Genomic DNA, 18,112 nt, shown 5'->3' with positions numbered 1-18,112 from the left:
TGGGTAACATTTTATTAGTAAGGCCGAAGGTGTTTTAAGTACTGACATAGTTATTAGAAGAAGAAGAAGAAGAAGAAGAAGGTAGCTAAAATAATTTTTTTTTCAAATATGTTTAAAATATGTAGTAATTAGGAATTGCTACTATATCTTGGTTTTAAAGAAGTTTGTCAACAAGAAGAATAAGGAAAAATTATTGTTTTTACATATTAATGAAATAATAATTTTCTCTTCAATAATATTGCATTACTTTCTATAATTTCGCGATAATTGGAAACTGTATTTGTTTCAATCGACATATCTATTATGCAGATACATAAATATATAATACTCAAGAGTTAAGAACCATAAAATAGCATACATCATTTTTGATGCTATTTTTCATAGAAAGACGATAAATGTAAGTTGATTTTTGAAAGATTATGGTTCAGTTTCATATTTAATAGTTTATTTAAAACTTTTTGACCATATTTTCATGCTTTATCTGTATTTTTAACTGACAGTTAAGCTATAACACAACGTTTTAAAAATCAGTTAAAATAATTGTATTTTTTCTTGCTAAACAGATTAATCATCAACAAACCTACATAACAATATTTAGTATCCAAATTGTTTAAAAAACTGCATTTTTTCCCAAAAAATCAATTCACACGGCAACACTATCACTCGTGCATTGACATATCGAGCGCAGTGTTGCCCTTCTGCGTTCCATTTCTCCCCTCATCTTCACTCGACACTTGCGTGAACGACAGGAAATGCTTTCCAAAATCCATTTCCGCGTCATAGCTCGCTTCCGGTTCGCTCTTTTCGTAATTTTGCGTTTCCGGATTGTCAGTTTTGAATTCACGTTGTTTTTTGCTGTTTTCCACGAATTGTTTTAATTGTTGCGGCATCGGGAAGGAGGATTTGATGTGGCATCGCTTCATCCAGTTACGAAGGGATTTACGGGGTACTTTGTGCGTTTGGGCCGCTCTGGAAGTAAAAAATTATAAAATAAACTATTATATTTATCACTACATAGTATAAAACAAAGTCACTTTCTCCGTCCCTATGTCCTTTTGTATGTTTAAATCTTTAAAACTACGCAACGGATTTTGATGCGGTTTTTTTAATAGATAGAGTGATTCAAGAGGTAGGTTTTATTATATAATTTATTAGGTTTTAGACAAAGCGGGCGAAGCCGCGGGCGGTAAGCTAGTTATATGATAATACAGATTATATTTATATGAAACATTGAGTTATTAACATGGACAAGAAGTGAACAATTAAATAATTATTATAATGTGGAAAAAATTTCTAATGTTTTTATCTTATTCAAGAAATATCTGCATACAAATTTAACAGGATATCGAACCCTGGAGCACTACTGAAATCACTCCTAAACTACATATCTAATATATAAAAATCAATGCCACTTTTCGTTGTAATTCCATAACTCGAGAACGGCTGAACCGATTTCGATAATTCTTTTTTTATTATATTCCTTGAAGTACGAGGATGGTTCTTATGTAGAGAAAACGTTAATATGTACCACGGGCGAAGCCGGGGCGGACCGCTAGTATTATAAATAATACATCGACCGATCTTATTATTTTACGAAATCAAACAAGTTTTAAAAGTGTATTTCATCTTTACGCACATTAAGAAAAATACCATAGTGTCCAAATCTATTCTAATATTATAAAGCTGAAGAGTTTGTTTGTTTGTTTGAACGCGCTAATCTCGGGAACTACTGGTCAGATTTGAAAATTTATTTCAGTGTTTGATAGCCCATTTATCGAGGAAGGCTATAGGCTATAATATCATCACGCTACGACCAACAGGAGTGGAGCACTGCGGGTAAAACCGCGGAGCACAGCTAGTCAATTATAAGATGCAAATTAGCTTATTTTTATAACGTTTCAAATTAAAATAAAAACTCACCTATAAATACTGCCTCCCTTCTTGACATCCATCAGAGCTGCCCACATAGCCTCGTTCGAATAACGTCGATTCGGGTTAAATTTCCCCATCATGACCCTTTCCAAATCCTTCCTCGACAAACCGGACGAACTCACTTCCTTTCCCTCCAAAAACTGATCCAAATCCGCTTTCAACACCGTATCACCTATATCCACATTTTTATCCTTGAAAATCGGCGGTCTACCCCGCCTCCGTATCGCTTTCTCCCCGATTTTCGGGAAAATTTCCTTAGTGGCAACCTCCTTGCGTATCAGTTCGACTTCGGATTTCGAGTTTTTTGTCTCTTTTTTCTTCGTCTGATTAGCTTTTAGGAGGGAAACTTCCAATTCACCGTTTTGTTCGAGCCACGATTTATAATAATCATTTTCTATGGACTTTTGTATAAAATCTTCGTTCATATTCATGCCATATTTCGAGAATTCATTTTGTATTTCCGTCGCGTTCATTTTGGACAATCTATTTATATATTCCGAATTAGCTAGATTCTGCAGTTTTGTTTGAAAGAACAGTTCGCTCTCTGGTTTGACTCGTATATACGGTTTCTGAGCTGCAAACAGACAGATAGACAAACATTAAAACCCAATTTAATATTCACATGAACCATGAATGCAGCAATGACAAATGACATGTCTGTAAGATATAAATAAATAAAATAAAATCAATGTAAAAAAAATACAAAAAAAAAATCGCGACATTTTCAAACATCGAACGCATTCATGGTTCACATTTCTACCAAAAACTACTAAATTCAAAAGTGTTGTAGTACTAAAAAATGGCCTACCTTACAGACTGTCATTAAATGGTCAATGCAATTCACAATATGATCTTCACTCACGTATTATTTCACGATTTTTTTAATCACACACAATATAATAATAAATCGAATAACCGCGAGATTATTAACAAAGAAAAATTAATAAAAAAAACAATATTTTTTTAAACAAAACAAAAACGCAAGTGACGAATGAAGTCACATTGCAAATAAACATTGTAATCAAAGAAAAAAAACAAATATTTTATAAAAAAAAATATATCTTTAAAAAACTTACCAGATGTCTGTCCTAAACTACTGCCGGGTTTACTAGTTTCCTCTTCCTGTAAATATATAACGTTTTCGTATAAATAAAACAATACTTCAACTTAAATCATCATAACTACTTATTAACTGACATCAGAAGGAGGGCATTTTTTTTTATATAGTAAGCTAGTTATATATTTATCAACTCACAACTTCGATTATTTTTAAGTTTTAATTCTTTATAATTTTAAGCAAGGAAACATCAAACATATATCAGTACAGTAATTTATTTCAACTAAATAATACATTAATCAACTAACTCCAATATCGACGCACCAACTCACAATTTCGATGCTCCAACTCAAAACTCACTCACAATTTCGACACACTACCTCACAATTCCGCCCTTATAACATCCTTATAATTGATTTACCTACCTAAATATATTTAAATACTAGTGGTCCACCCCGGCTTCGCCCGTGGTACATATTTCGCAATAAAAGGTAGGCTATGCCCTTTCTCGGGTATCAAAATATCTCTATACCAAATTTCATGCAAATTGGTTCAGTAGTTTAGGCCTGATTGAGTAACAGACAGACAGACAGAGTTACTTTCGCATTTATAATATTAGTATGGATATAAACCAACCTCCTGATACTCCACGTGGTCCGGTTCCAAATCGCCATAGTACAATCCATCCTCTTCTACGGTTTCCTCTTTGACGTCACTCCTGTCCCTTTCCCTTTCTTCGGATTTACGCTTTTTGGGCCCGTTCGTTGTGAGTGTCTTCTGTTGTTGTTGTTGTTGTACGCCTGGGGATTGTAGAGTTGTTTTATTATATTTATAGTCGAGCCAATTTAATAGGCAACATTTGACGTCTATCAATTTTATCTTCATAGGGTGGTAACCTGCATAAAAACATCGATTAAAGTGAATTAATCGATACGGACTTGAAACATTTGTCAAATTTCGATTTTTAGAGTAACGTCTCTGGTATTTAAAAAGAAAAAAGGTTTATAGACACAAAATTGTAGCGACGTCAGTTCTTTAAATCAGAAATTGTTTATTATGTTTAGAATGGTTTACCAGTAAAATCAAATCCTAAAATTACTTGTATCGGTGATTATTATTATAAACATGTAATCGTAATTTAAAAAAGTTAAGCAAATGTGCAGTTCTAACAAAAAGAAATATCATGTTATTCTATGTCGTCGTTACTAGGTTACGTTGTTGAATTTTGTTGAACTGTCAAATGTTGCCTATTAAAATGGCTCTACTATTATAGGCACACCCCGAACACTTTATACAAAATTATCGTTTTGACAGTCACACTGTAGAGAGTGCAAATGTGTGTGTTAACGCTTTATGGTTGTCACATTTGTGACTAGCGTAAAGAAATTCGCGTTTTTCTGATGAAATACATCCGTAAACAGCACAATATCTAACCATTTTCTACGAAATACGATAATCGTGGCCTGTTGTGTGTATTAAATTGAATAAATAAATAAATAAATAAATAAATCACAAATCCAAAATAATAAAATTACTTTAAGTCAATTCGATTAATCTATTTATAGCATGATCGTGCGGGGTGAGGTAAGTGTTTAATTTTGGCGGGAGGCGGATAGTGTCCGTTCTGTAGCGTTTAGCAACTATTATGTATTCTGTGATTTAGGTTTAAAGACATTTATTTTCAAAGAATTTTTACAATAATACTTATTCTAATTCAATAGTGTTATAAACTTGTACACCTTGACAAAAAAAAAAAGTAAAAAATTTGCGGGTGAGTAGAGATTACTTTGTACAATAATATCGTCTTATGGCGGTATGGCTGTGTTCGTAAGGATTTGTCACATTTCTTAACAAATAAAAAATTTTATAACTTAAATGAAACTTAATCACATTGTTATTAGTTTTCAGTTTTCTCGCCCGTTAACAATTGACTAAGTATCTTGCTTAAAAAAAAAATGAAAAATTCTTCGGTTGAAAATTAGTAGCCACTTGGTTTTCTTTATAAAAGTCTGAAATTTTTATTAAAATGCAACGAGCGCTTGCAATTCTGACATACAATTTAGTACAAAACTTATCAAAATTGGTTTAGTATAAACTCGCTTCCCACTGTCCGACACTATAGCACACCCCGGACACTCCATACAAAATTATCGTTTTGACAGTCACACTGTAGAGACTGCAAATGTGTGTGTTAACGCTTTATGGTTGGCACATTTTTGACTAGCGTAAAAAAAAATTCGCGTTTTTCTGATGAAATACATCCGTAAACAGCACAATATCTAACCATTTTTACGAAAAACAATAATCACAAATCCAAAATAATAAAATTACTTTAAGTCAATTTGATTAATGTTGTCAATCTTCGTTGCGTATCGTCCCTGTAGAAAAATATGGACCATTTTATGTCTGATCGTGCGGGGTGAGGTAAGTGTTTAATTTTGGCGGGAGGCGGAGAGTGTCCGTTCTGTAGCGTTTAGCTACTATTATGTATTCTGTGACTATAGGATGCTTAGATCTTTTATAACTTTCTTTTTATCAATTTACGGCCTTACTAATAAAAAGTTAAACAATGGATAAATTTCTACCATTTTCTACCATAGCTGTGTCCTGCTCTTGCTCACATGAAACGTCAACCATAAAAACAAGACAAGTTATTGCAATCACTAATCCATTGCATAGCGAATGGGTAACATTTAATTAGTAAGACCGATAGATTAAAAATTTTAATAGACACATTAGTTCTCGAGGAAGGTGATAATTTTTTAAAGATTTAAAGCTAATGACTATATCCCACCATTAGTATTAGCATCCCGTTGAGCGTGAGCAAGCAACGCTTCACTCGCAACTGTATAGTCTTTATTATCTGTTTTCAGTTCGGAAAGACCGCCTGGATCGCTTGAACACAGACCTGGAAATACAAAAAGATATAGGTATCTATACTTCTATACTAATATTATAAAGAGGAAAGGTTTGTATGTATGTATGTATGGTTTTCACGCATAAACTACTGAAACGATTATAATGAAATTTAGCACACATATAGAGGGTAACTTGGATTAACACATAGGATAGGTGTTATCCCGGAAATCCCACGGGAACGGGAACTACGCGGGCGAAAAGCTAGTAGTAGATAAATATGAAGTAAAAATAACAAAAAATTAAGTTTTTTTTTTTTGTTATAGTTCCATCCTATACTTGTGTGATACAAAACTATAGGATGGAAATTAAAATGAGTGAGATATATTATGTTTGTTTTTCTATATTTCTTTTACAGTATAATCTCATCAATTTTAAGGAAACGGTAAATAAAAACAAATTTGACTGTGATAAAAAAATTATAAATTTTCCATAAGGCTACATCCTCACCAATTACATAATCTATATTTTTTAAACCGGACTAGTCTATGTTGTTCTTCTCTGTGCTATGTCTGATCTTACATTGGCAGCGCCATCTATATAGAGGTAAAAAGAACTAAACGCAGACGGTATTGAACAATTTTTAGTATTTCTATCAATTCTTTTAGTACTAAGCCAAATTAATTTACACAAAAAAAAGAGTGTGTGTACTTATGTACACGCGTTAGAAGTTATACTTCTTTGGCGTATGGAAAAAAAATACTAGAATATACAACTTATTTATTTATTTATTTATTTCATTAAGGATCACCAACATGACATACACTGATACAGAGATAAAAGCATTAAAGTAATTACAATCGTAGACATAGTGCTGTCACAATTATAGGCAACCACCACTAACAAATACAACATTAAATCCAAATCTAAGACACACAGTCTGCAGCTAACTGCAGATTAGGCAAAAAATACACATATACATAATACATAAAACATAAATCCAATTTTGACGGCAAAATAATCAAATTAATGTTAAAAGAAAACTACATTTGATCAACTGGGTTTTGGCAAAGGTTCAATCGAGAGCAATTCCTTTTTAAATTTATGTACAGTATTTGAGAAAATGTCAATAGTCTTATTATTGCCAGAAACTATATTATTATATTCTTTGGTAAGGCGAGAAATGCCTGAATAATGGCCTAGATTACTATTGTGGAATTTTGTATGGAACGGCATATTATTAGAATTTCTAGGCAATCTGACTGGAACTTTAAAGTTAAGCTGAGATACCAATGACGCACAATCGATTGACCCATTCACCAATTTATGTAAAAAGACCTGATCCAAAACCTTCCTCCTCTGATAAAGTGTTCGTATTTTAAAATAATCAAGGCGTTCTGAGTAACTACGAATTTTTTTGGCTACGTTGCAACTATACGCTAGATGCCACAAAAATCTTTTTTGAATGCGTTCAATATTGTTAATATGAATCTTGTATTTTGGATTCCATATTACGCTGCAATATTCTAATTTGCTTCTGACTAGGGCATTAAAGAGGGTAATTTTTGTGAGAGGGTTCCTAAAATTTTTACAAGTTCTCAGTAAAAAGCCCAACATTTTGAAACCGTTATTAATTATATTGTTGAAGTGGGCGTGAAAATTAAGTTTTGCATCGAAATAAACACCTAAGTCTTTTATTTTATCTACTGTTGCTAAGATATGATTATTAATCTGGTAACTGGGTGCAATAATGCCTCTACTTCTATGTCTGCTAAATCGTATATGGTAGCATTTTTCTGAGTTAAGTTTCATTTTGTTGATGTTACACCATTCTGCCAAAGAGTTTATGTCCTTTTGGAGAAGAGTACTATCAGTGGTTGATTTAATTGTTCTCAGAATTTTAAGGTCATCTGCAAATAAAAATATTTTTGAGTACTTTAAGTTAAGTGGGAGGTCATTTATGAATATATTAAATAAAATGGGGCCTAAGTGGGACCCTTGTGGAACTCCGGATTTAGTTGGAAAGGGCTCAGAGGCAAAACCGTTTACCACTACTCTAGAATAGCGACCCAAAAGATAACTCGAAAACCATCCCAACAGACCACCGCCAATACCTATGTTGTGTAACTTTTGGATCAATATATTGTGATCAACTTTATCGAATGCCTTGCAGAAATCTGTGTATATGACGTCAACACAAGTATGCGCTTCAACAGCCTCTACAAGACATTCGAGATAAAGTAGAAGATTTGTGCTGGTGGATCTATTTTTTGTGAAACCATGCTGAAACCTGCTGACCGATTGTTTGATATGGGAAGTGATAATTGGGCAGATAAGACTTTCAAATACCTTACCAAAAACAGATAGGATTGATATAGGTCGGTAATTGTTGATCAGATTCGCGTCGCCCGTTTTAGGAATTGGAACTATGATCGACTCCTTCCAAGCTGATGGAAAAATACTTTGTTTAAGTGATAAATTATATATAACAGTTAATGGATAACATAATTCCTTAGCACATTTTTTGGCAAATACATGCGGTATTGCATCTGAACCGGCACCTTTTTTTTGGTCTAGTCTCTTTAATGCTTTGAATACCAAATCTTGATTGATAGTTAATGATTGCAGATAAGAAGTAGCGTTGTGAGTCATTGAGTTCATATCACCATTATGTTGTGAGCTAGTCTCATATACCGAAGAAAAATAGTCGGCGAACATATTGCAAATTTGTGTGCCATCCGTTGCCGAGCTATTACCTAACTTCATAGGAGTAGGATATGTTCCAGAGTTTGATCTTTTATTTTTCACATACGACCACAATAATTTTGGGTTTGATTTTATAGAAGATTCCAAGTTAGATAAATAAGTAGAATAACACGAGGATATGAGTTTAGTACAATCTTTTTTAAGAGTTTCATAAGTGATTAAATCTAGGGGGTTGTTAAATTTTTTTACTCTGATACGATATTTATATTTTTGACGAAGCAATCGAATTAAGGATTTTGTGTACCATACAGGATATTTATTATTATGACTTTTAACTTTAGGAACAAACTTAACAATAGTTTTGCGTAAAATACCATAAAAGGTAGTCACAACCTCGTTGACATCGAAACAAGTTTTAAATTCGTTATCCCATTCAATAGTGCTTAATTCTTCAGCAATAAGGTCATACTGTGCCTTAAAAAAGTTAAATCGTTCATCTTTATTTCGCGAAATATATTTCAAATCTAATTGAGAAACCGCAAATATCAAAGGTGGATGCATTGGATCAAGTATCGAGAGTATTACATCACTTACTTCAACATTACTTATATTTAAGTTTGACAATATCAAATCTAGAATCCTTCCTCTATTATTAACAATATTATTATATTGGGAAAATCCATTTAAAGCTATGAAATCCATCAGAATATTAACATGAGAGTTACCGTTTCTGTAAGATGCAGCGGCGGTGTTGTAGCTGTTTTGGTTTGGCCAAACTATATTGCTTAAATTAAAATCTCCAACAATGACGGTTTTTATGGGCGTTTCCATGAGTCTATTAACGTTATTAACAAAATTAGTAAGAATGTGACTTTGGATAGGAGGTGGTAAGTAAACACAGCAAATAAAAATTTCTTGATGTGTTCCATTTCGACTGTGCGTGTCTATGCTCACCCAGATATCTTCGCAATCGGATTCCATTTCTGGAATCCGACGAGAATGAAATCTTTTCGACACGGCAACTAAAACACCACCGCCACTTTTCGTATTGTGAAAGCCGCTCGACTCCCTATCTCGCCTATAAACATTATATCGACTATCGAAAATTTCTTCACTAAATACAGAACCAGACAACCAAGTTTCAGAAAAACAAATCACATCATGGTCGCAACTTACAATATTTAAGTATACATCATTTGTTATTGTATTTAAACCCCTTACATTTTGATAGTATACATTTAAGTTCCGTTTAGAATCGAATTATATAATATTTAAACAATATCTAAACCACTACTAAAATTATTATTAATATTAGGATAGCGCTTTCAAAGTGTTGGTGTTTTTAACAAGAATACATTCAGAAAATGGTTCCTTTCGTAAAAAAATTTTGCCACCACGGACCCACGTATATCTATAATTTAACTGTTTAGCTCGTAATCTAGCCGCAGCATGGAGTAATTTGTTCTCTGGTGAGAGATGTTCTATAACAAATATAGGTGTGTCTTTGTCACCACCTATGCCGATATCCGAGCTTTGAAGTTTAGTTTTATTGTTCTTATTATACTTAATTACTGCTGCTAGTAAGGAGTCACGTGTGCGGGGACTATTTAACTTTACTAAAATAGACCGAGGTCTTGCGCTATCTTTGTTGATTTTGGAAATGCGTGCACAATAGTGTATGTCGTTTTCGACAATAGGACATTTAACCACCTTGGAAAGTTGGGTAACCATAGTTAAAATATTCTCATTTTTATGTTCTGGTACGCATTGAATTTCCAGGTTGCTGCTACGACTTAGTTGTTCGACTTGGTTGAGACGAGAGGTCATATTTTGAATTGTATCACGCAATGTTTCGTTTTCAGTAGTCAGGTTGTGCAAAGTGTTCAATTTTGTTTGATAGTCGGACTTAATTTCTTCATATTGCAGATTTATAAATGAAAGAGACGATTTAAACTCCTCCAATTCACGCTTAATGATGTTAAGTTGTTTATTTATATTTTCATCAACAAAATGTTTTAGAACCGTGCTCAATTCCTCTCTTATCAAATTTCTAAGCATTTCTTCAGGGAACATGGAAGATGATTTTTTTTCCATGGATGGAGGTGTCTCTGTTGATGACGCCTCTGAAATTGTATCCAATAAACGATTTGAACACGTAGTAAGATTATCAGAGGTATGTGTTTTTAAAACCCCTTCGACTTTTTTCTTCTTTTTTTGATTACTTGAACATAGTTATCAATTTTCATACCACCTAGAACTAACTTCACGCTGTTAAATTTAGGTGTCGGTGTGCGCGCGCATCGTAAAAATTCGCTCTCATCATTTTTCTCCATCGCGCCAAAAGAAGTATAACTTCAAAAAATCAAAATATTCTAACAAATAATTTCTTACATACCTCGTATTTGCAGCGCCTCAGCGGACTTTAATAGGCTCGGTAGTTCTTCTTGTGTCACATTAACTTCACCCTTATACATGAAGTCGACTAGAGCCTGCATTTCACTGAACCTGAAAATATTTATTAAAATAAATAAAAATAAAAAAATATTTGAAAAGCAAACAAATACTTATTTTTTTGCAAATTATTTTCATAAGGTTTACTGTGTCAATTTTTAAGGTTGGAAAGAATAACATGTTTCAATTATAAGTAGGATAACTTGTTGATAGACACACAGACATTGTCAATTCTTAATTTGGTAAAGTTATAATATGAACTTTCTAGAAGTTTCTAGAAGTGCAGATTTTGCTAACGGTGTAAAATATAGTACGAACATTGACGTAGAACGGTGACAGGCCACCTTCATCACATCTCCCCAAGTTTTGTTGAAGTGAAACTTCTTTAGGCACGTTGGGACTAAAATTTCAAACTCGCGTCGTGGCAATACCGTGATATTAGCCCAACAGACAAACAGACAAAAATTCTAAAAACTATATTTTTGGCTTCGATATCGATTGTAGATCACCCAATGCCCCAAGTATTCTTTTATAACAATATTCAATGTACAGTTTTGATTTTTATAGCATATTATAATTTGATGGCCAGCGGCCCATCAAGCTTTTTTTTAAAGACTGCTGTTATCAGCAAGCGCGGGAACGCTGCTTGTGGGATGTACACATAATCCTATCTCATATCGCACATAAGAGCTTTTTTGTTTAAGATCGTTGTTATCCGAGAAGTTCTGAAGGGAGAAGGGCTTTTGCAGCGTAGCCGAGCTTTAAACCTATCGTAAAATAAGTGTTTTCTTATCCCACTATTTCCCACCCTTTCCCCATAGCTAGAATCCCACCTCATATCACGCATCAGCACGATGGGATGCTTGCACGGGTTCTGCAGCAGCAGCCGCTCCAGATACGCGGAGCAGGCGGACAGCACCAGCTTGTGACAGCGAAGCTGGCGCGACTCGCACGCGAGCGTTACGTCCGCGAACTGCTCCGTAAGAAGCAGCCGGGGGAAAACTGACTGTGGACGAGATAAAATTAATATGGAAGTCAATACAACCCCGCAAGAGTTTTTGACGTGACAACGTCTTATAATTCGAAAGAGCCGGCTGCACGAACGAAAAAACATGACTCATGCGGCGTTACCTCGCTCTGAGGCGTTCCATGTAAGGCTTGAAGTGCGAGCGAGGACGCGGAACGAGCGACAAAGAAGCACAATCGGCCTTAAGACGTTGTCACGTCCAACTATCGTCAGTAAACCGACTTTACAGACAACCAATTTTTTTTATGAATGACAGCGAACGAGATATATATGCAATTGAATCTATACTAATATTATAAAGCTGAAGAGTTTGTTTGTTTGAACGCACTAATCTCGGCAACTACTGGTCCGATTTGAAAAATTCTTTCGGTGTTAAATAGCCCATTTATCAAGGAAGGTTATAGGCTACGACCAACAGGAGCGGAGCCACGGGGGTGAAAACGCGCGGAGCAGCTAGTAGTTCATATATATACAGGGTGTCCTGCAATAGCAAGTTTTTTTAAATGAATGAATAAATGCTTTATTGTACACACCAAAATAAAGAAATAACATAAAAACAAACAAATGGCTACAGAGCCATCTCTTCAAGGTAAACAAATAAAATAACAAAGAAAGAATAGAGGTAGATGTTACAGAATAACAAGCAACTAAAAGGTTAATAAAAATTATGTAAGTTATATTAATAATGGAATGAAATTTTTTCCCGAGTGAGGGCAGATAAATTTACAAGTACCCGCAAAATCGACATTAATGAAAACCGTAAAATACCTTACCACAAAATACATAACCATATTCTTTTACAACTTATATTATAGTAGTACAGTAAAAGAACTCACCTGTAAATTAGTATGATAAGAATTCCACCGCACACAAAACTGTTGCGGCGGCAGCGCCATCTTGTCGTCCATAAGCACAGATTATATAAAATTTACTTTTTTAAAAACATAACTAATTATATCTTTGGCCGATAGACAATCAGTCAATTGCACAGGTCCACCAAAAAGGTTATCACAGATTATTTATTAAAATACGCAGATATTATAAGTAGGTATAATATAATAAGTACAAAGAATACTTAGTAGAAACTTTTTAGACTAGATTTCATTAAATACTGGATCTCTGCGCGATTATCTGAAACAAGAAAAAGTCAATTATTTCAACTATTATTATTTTACCATACTTTCCTTGCCTACTATTCCTATTCTAAACGTACGTGAAGGAACATGTATGTTTACCTGCTGTGTAGATGTTTGTTTCTCTTTAACACGAAAGCATTGATCAGTTTTTAATGAAAAAAATACGTGTGGCACTCGGGGACTGCCGCGGTAAAGCTATTTGCATATCATGCCTTCAAGCCACACCTCCATGCCTGTCGGAATGGGGAGCGTGAGGTTTTTCGTTACGCAATTTCTGGATTCGGTCCCCGCGCTCAAGGTCCGTGATGAAAGCTATGCAATAGCTTAATATTCTAAATTCCTCTAAATATCCGTAAAAGATTTTTTCAAAAGCTTATAAATTTATGGCATGCTATCTACTTAGTTCTAGATATTGAAAAACTAACACTGTCCTACATAAAGTTAAATTCAACTTCTGTCAATCTATCTGTATGTGTATCACTTGACTTATGATGCAAATCGAACTTATAAAATATGCATAAAAATCTTCAAAAAGCTAGTTCCAAATAAATGTGACTTTAAGTAGATAAGTACGTACAGAAAAATCACATTAAATTCCTTAACATACATTCACATCGTTCAAAAACATCAAATGCAAGTCGCTAAAATAAAGACCTTAGAACAAGCCAGCCATATCGATTTTTAAACAATTCGTTACTTTTACAAGGGGAAGTTTCGATCGTCTATCTCTTTCGCGCACGCTAATTAATTATCTGTACTCTTCTTTCGTTACAAAAACATTGTATAAAACAACATAAGTCCTACTAATATTATAAATGCGAAAGTTTGAGAGGATAGATGGATGTTTGTTACACTTTCACGCAAATACTACTGAACCGATTACAATGAATTTTGGTATGTAGTAGGTAGCTGACCCAGAATAAGACATAGGCGTTTTATCCCAGAAATAAAACTGCTTCAATGATTTCCGAAAATTGTCTTGTTAGTTATAACCGGGAAGCGAACCGACTAAAATCTGTTAAAAATACACGTAATTTGCAAGTAATTTTTCGGAAATATTTGCATGCATTTTTTTACCTTTCAAAAATAATGGAATGTTTCCTTTGGGTATAATTTAAATTTTTGAAGTGAAACTTCTTTAGGCGCGTTGAGAGTAAAATTTCATGGTCGCGTCATAGCATTACCCCCCCATGGAGCAAGGCGACGATTTTGGAATCTTGCCAAAGAAGTTTCATTTCTGACACGTGTGCTCGGCACATAGGTAGGTACCCTCTTTTTCCTATACACAAAATTAAGGGTACTTTCCGTCCAGTGGTTGATGAAAAAAATTCCACCCTGTATATTATTACTAGGTTTCCGCCCGCGGCTTCGCCCGCACAGTCAAAAAAAACCCGCATAGTTCCCGTTACGGTGGGATTTCCGGGATTGCGTCATTTTCCCGGGATAAAAAGTAGCCTATGTCCTTCCTCGGGTATCAAAATATCTCCATACCAAATTTCATGAAAATCGGATCAGTAGTTTAGGCGTGACAGACAGACAGACAGCCAGAGTTACTTTCGCATTTATAATATTAGTATGGATAGAATTTGGGTATCGAATCCACATATACATTGTGCAATGTGCATAATTTAAAACCTTTACACGGTAAACCTACAAGACGATCGTCAAATGAAAATATCATACTCCTTCAACTTATTCTATCTCTGTACCAAATTTCATGCAGATCCGATCAGCTGTTTTTGCGTGAAAGATTAACAAACATACATACACACATTCTTACAATATCTTTATCATTTTTTTTTTCTTACAAACCGCGCGTACAATATAAGTTCTGTTAGCAGCTTACTTTAAATTGAATTCGAAAACTTTTTTTTAATTTTTGAGGATTTTTTTATATTGTTCTAAGTACTTATCATAAAAATGTCTAAAGTTTGTTTGTTTGTTTTTCTTATGTCAGCTATGAGAGTATATCGGAGTATATATTTTACGTCCTCACTTTATAAGAAAAAAAATGTCAAAAATGTTGGCGCCAAATTAAAACGTCAAAATTTTCGCGCCTATTTTCCCTCTCTAATTCAACAAAAATATACATAGAATCACATATCAATTCCCTATACTTCTTTACAATAATTTGAAACATTCGGGTCTACCATAAAACGTTTCATACACGTCTGGCCTCAAATTGTATCCCGAAATAGCGCCTGTACGGACCCCCGCGCGCGCTATATGCGTCCCTAGGGGTCAACGCCCGGACCCCTCCGTGCTTTTTTACTCTTAGTCTAGTAAATCGTGTTTCAATCGAAGACGCTTTTTCAGAATCTAATGTACTTTGAATATCTATAATAGATACCTATATAAAACGCAGCCTATCTATACTAATAATATAAAGCTGAAGAGTTTGTTTGAACGCGCTAATCTCAGGAACTACTGGTCCGATTGGAAAAATTATTTCGGTGTTAGATAGCCCATTTATCGAAGAAGGCTATAGGCTATATATCATCACGCTACGACCAACAGGAGAGGAGCCACGCGAATGAAACCGCGGGGCTAGCTAGTATAATATAAACGCAAATGTGACTGACTGATCTCTCATTGCACAGCCCAAACTACTGTACCGATCGGACTGAAATTTTTACCATGAATATTAATTTGACCACGCGTCAGCTGCGGGCAAAGCTAGTTATGTATAACCTACGAGGCCTACGATAAAAATTAAAAACTATATCATTATCCGAAAACATACCTTTGTATGTTTTGTCTGTATGTTTTCACTTCAGAATCCGCTTAACGCATTTGCTATAAAAATGTTCATCAAGTAATCTTGCAAAACGTAACTAGGTACACTACCATTACACTACATATTTTTGAAGTGAAACTTCTATACCGGGGTTGGAAAAAATTTAAAAAATCTAAGACCTTGCCAGCTCTACCCTCATGGAGCGGCGTGAGCGGAACACGTCTCACGCCGCCAGGTTACAGGTACCTAGGTACCTGCCTACCTACTGTAGCGATTTGGCTGAAACTTATTACGATAGTAAGATTATGACCTAGTTTATCGTTTGGGATATCTCTTATCGTGGTCTATGTAAGCGTTACTTGAGAAATAGTATTTAGAGCGAATTATGTTATTTTTTACGAGTTACTACCCTTAAATTATGAAAATATATAGTGTACGATGTACGTACCTACATCTTAACTTTGTAATATTTATGTACCTAATCTACCTATATCTATAATATAAAAATGAATCCCAAAATGTGTTGGTAAGCGCATAACTTGAGAACGGCTGAACCGATTTCGTTAATTCTTTTTTAAGTGTTGACGTAACATAAAGGTTCCATCCGTAAAAATAACAGATCAACAACGGTGCACCTTTTTTTCAGTTGTATAAAAAAATATTTAAATTATTAAGATATTTGTATGTACTAGCTTACCGCCCGCGGCTTCGCTCGCTTTGTCTAAATCTAAAACCTAATAAATTATATACTAAAACCTTCCTCTTGAATCACTCTATCTATTAAAAAAACCGCATCAAAATCCGTTGCGTAGTTTTAAAGATTTAAGCATACAAAGGGACATAGGGACGGAGAAAGCGACTTTGTTTTATACTAGGTAGGTAGGTACTAGGTAGGTAGGTATGTAGTGATGTTATAATGTGACGCCATAAATATTATGGTTATTGTTATTGCATATTTGTTTTGTTTTGACGTAAGACCGAAGAATCAGCGTCAAAACCTACGTCACAATTTTGGAAGTTGCAAAAAATAAGTAAATATTTAAATTTTCGCGCCTGTGAATTTATACGTACGGCTCTTCGCTCAGTTTAATTAATTATTTGGTCACATGAAATACCTAAGTATGTACTTGAAAACTTTGCATTTAAAAACTTACAAATTGAAATAAACATTATAAAGGTACGGTACGTACCTATCTTGAATGTATTACGCACGCGTTATCTTCAAGGGTCTGCAAACTAATTTTATCTGAGAAATGATCTTAGATAGTTACATTTTTAGGTCCCTATTCCATATCTAATCGCAAGTTATAAGGCCTCGTAAGCATTCGGTTTGGTCATCACTGATAAAAAAAATGTTAATCGAAATTTAAATTTTTGCGCTTCTAATTGGCCGACAATATTTTGGCATTTAAAAAAAAAACAACAGGCAAAGAAAACTCACCAAAGAGGCATATTTTATAAACGCCGGCACACAAAATTGTAAACTTGCATCACGTTTGGATGTTTAATGGTTTAAATGAACATTGAGCGCAGCATTTGGCCGATCCCAAAATAGTGTAAGGCCCCAAGTAATGTTATAAACACCACTGACTCACACACGCAAGAGTCCAAATAAAAAAAAATCAATATTTATACAATTACTCAAGCCTATGTTTAGAAAAGGTCTCGATACGTCAAGAGAAAAATGGTCGACGAACAATTAATGTAATATCATGTGCTGAAAAATGTGACTTCATGAACACAAATATGGAAAATCTACTAAAATGCACAAGTACTTACAAACTCGCCGAGCGCTACCACTTTACGTATGCAATTAGCCGCGTCTGATGTTTTTTAACGATGGAAAATCAATAATTTTTAAGAGCACGAAATTGTTCATATTTTTCCATCGCGGGACCCCGCTTTTCTCTCTCAGAAGTAAGAAAAACCTATCAAGAAAACTGTGCAAGAGCGAGATGCATACATGTCGCAAATTGTAAATAATGACATGGAATCATAACAAACGAGAGAGATAGCAAATAGCCTCTAGGACTCTAAATATTATTACGTAATTATACAAATGTTGCATGTATAACTTATTACTTACCGATCGCAGCAATATTTTAAGGTATAAATGTTTAAATTTAATAATTTATATGTGGTTTATAACATCGCGATTGCATCTTGACGGCGAGCGATCATCCGTCAAACGAACGCCATTTGCAAAAGCG

General features: G+C 34.3%; 1 protein-coding gene across 6 annotated transcripts in view; it reads right to left on the bottom strand.

Moving 5' to 3' along the window:
• Positions 1-18,112, bottom strand: part of LOC123704344 (protein bric-a-brac 2-like) — a 34,933-nt gene extending 16,821 nt beyond the window's left edge. For 3 of the 6 annotated variants that reach the window (XM_045652697.1, XM_045652698.1, XM_045652699.1), the window contains exons 1-7: positions 17,682-17,805; positions 12,866-13,160; positions 11,836-12,008; positions 10,947-11,056; positions 5,784-5,897; positions 3,626-3,789; positions 3,009-3,054 (exon numbers count right to left, since the gene is read on the bottom strand). In XM_045652697.1, coding sequence (XP_045508653.1) covers positions 3,009-3,054; positions 3,626-3,789; positions 5,784-5,897; positions 10,947-11,056; positions 11,836-12,008; positions 12,866-12,937 — 679 coding nt within the window. In that variant the 5' untranslated portion in view covers positions 12,938-13,160; positions 17,682-17,805. Of the gene's footprint in view, positions 1-634; positions 970-1,920; positions 2,507-3,008; positions 3,055-3,625; positions 3,790-5,783; positions 5,898-10,946; positions 11,057-11,835; positions 12,009-12,865; positions 13,161-17,343; positions 17,503-17,681; positions 17,806-17,988 lie in introns of those variants that run through there. The other 3 variants (XM_045652695.1, XM_045652694.1, XM_045652696.1) reach the window with 3 other exon arrangements.

Source organism: Colias croceus, chromosome 29, assembly GCF_905220415.1.
Source record: "Colias croceus chromosome 29, ilColCroc2.1".
Lineage (NCBI taxonomy): Eukaryota > Metazoa > Arthropoda > Insecta > Lepidoptera > Pieridae > Colias > Colias croceus.
Note: the sequence above shows the minus strand (reverse complement) of the source record. Positions and strands in the feature narration are given on the sequence as shown.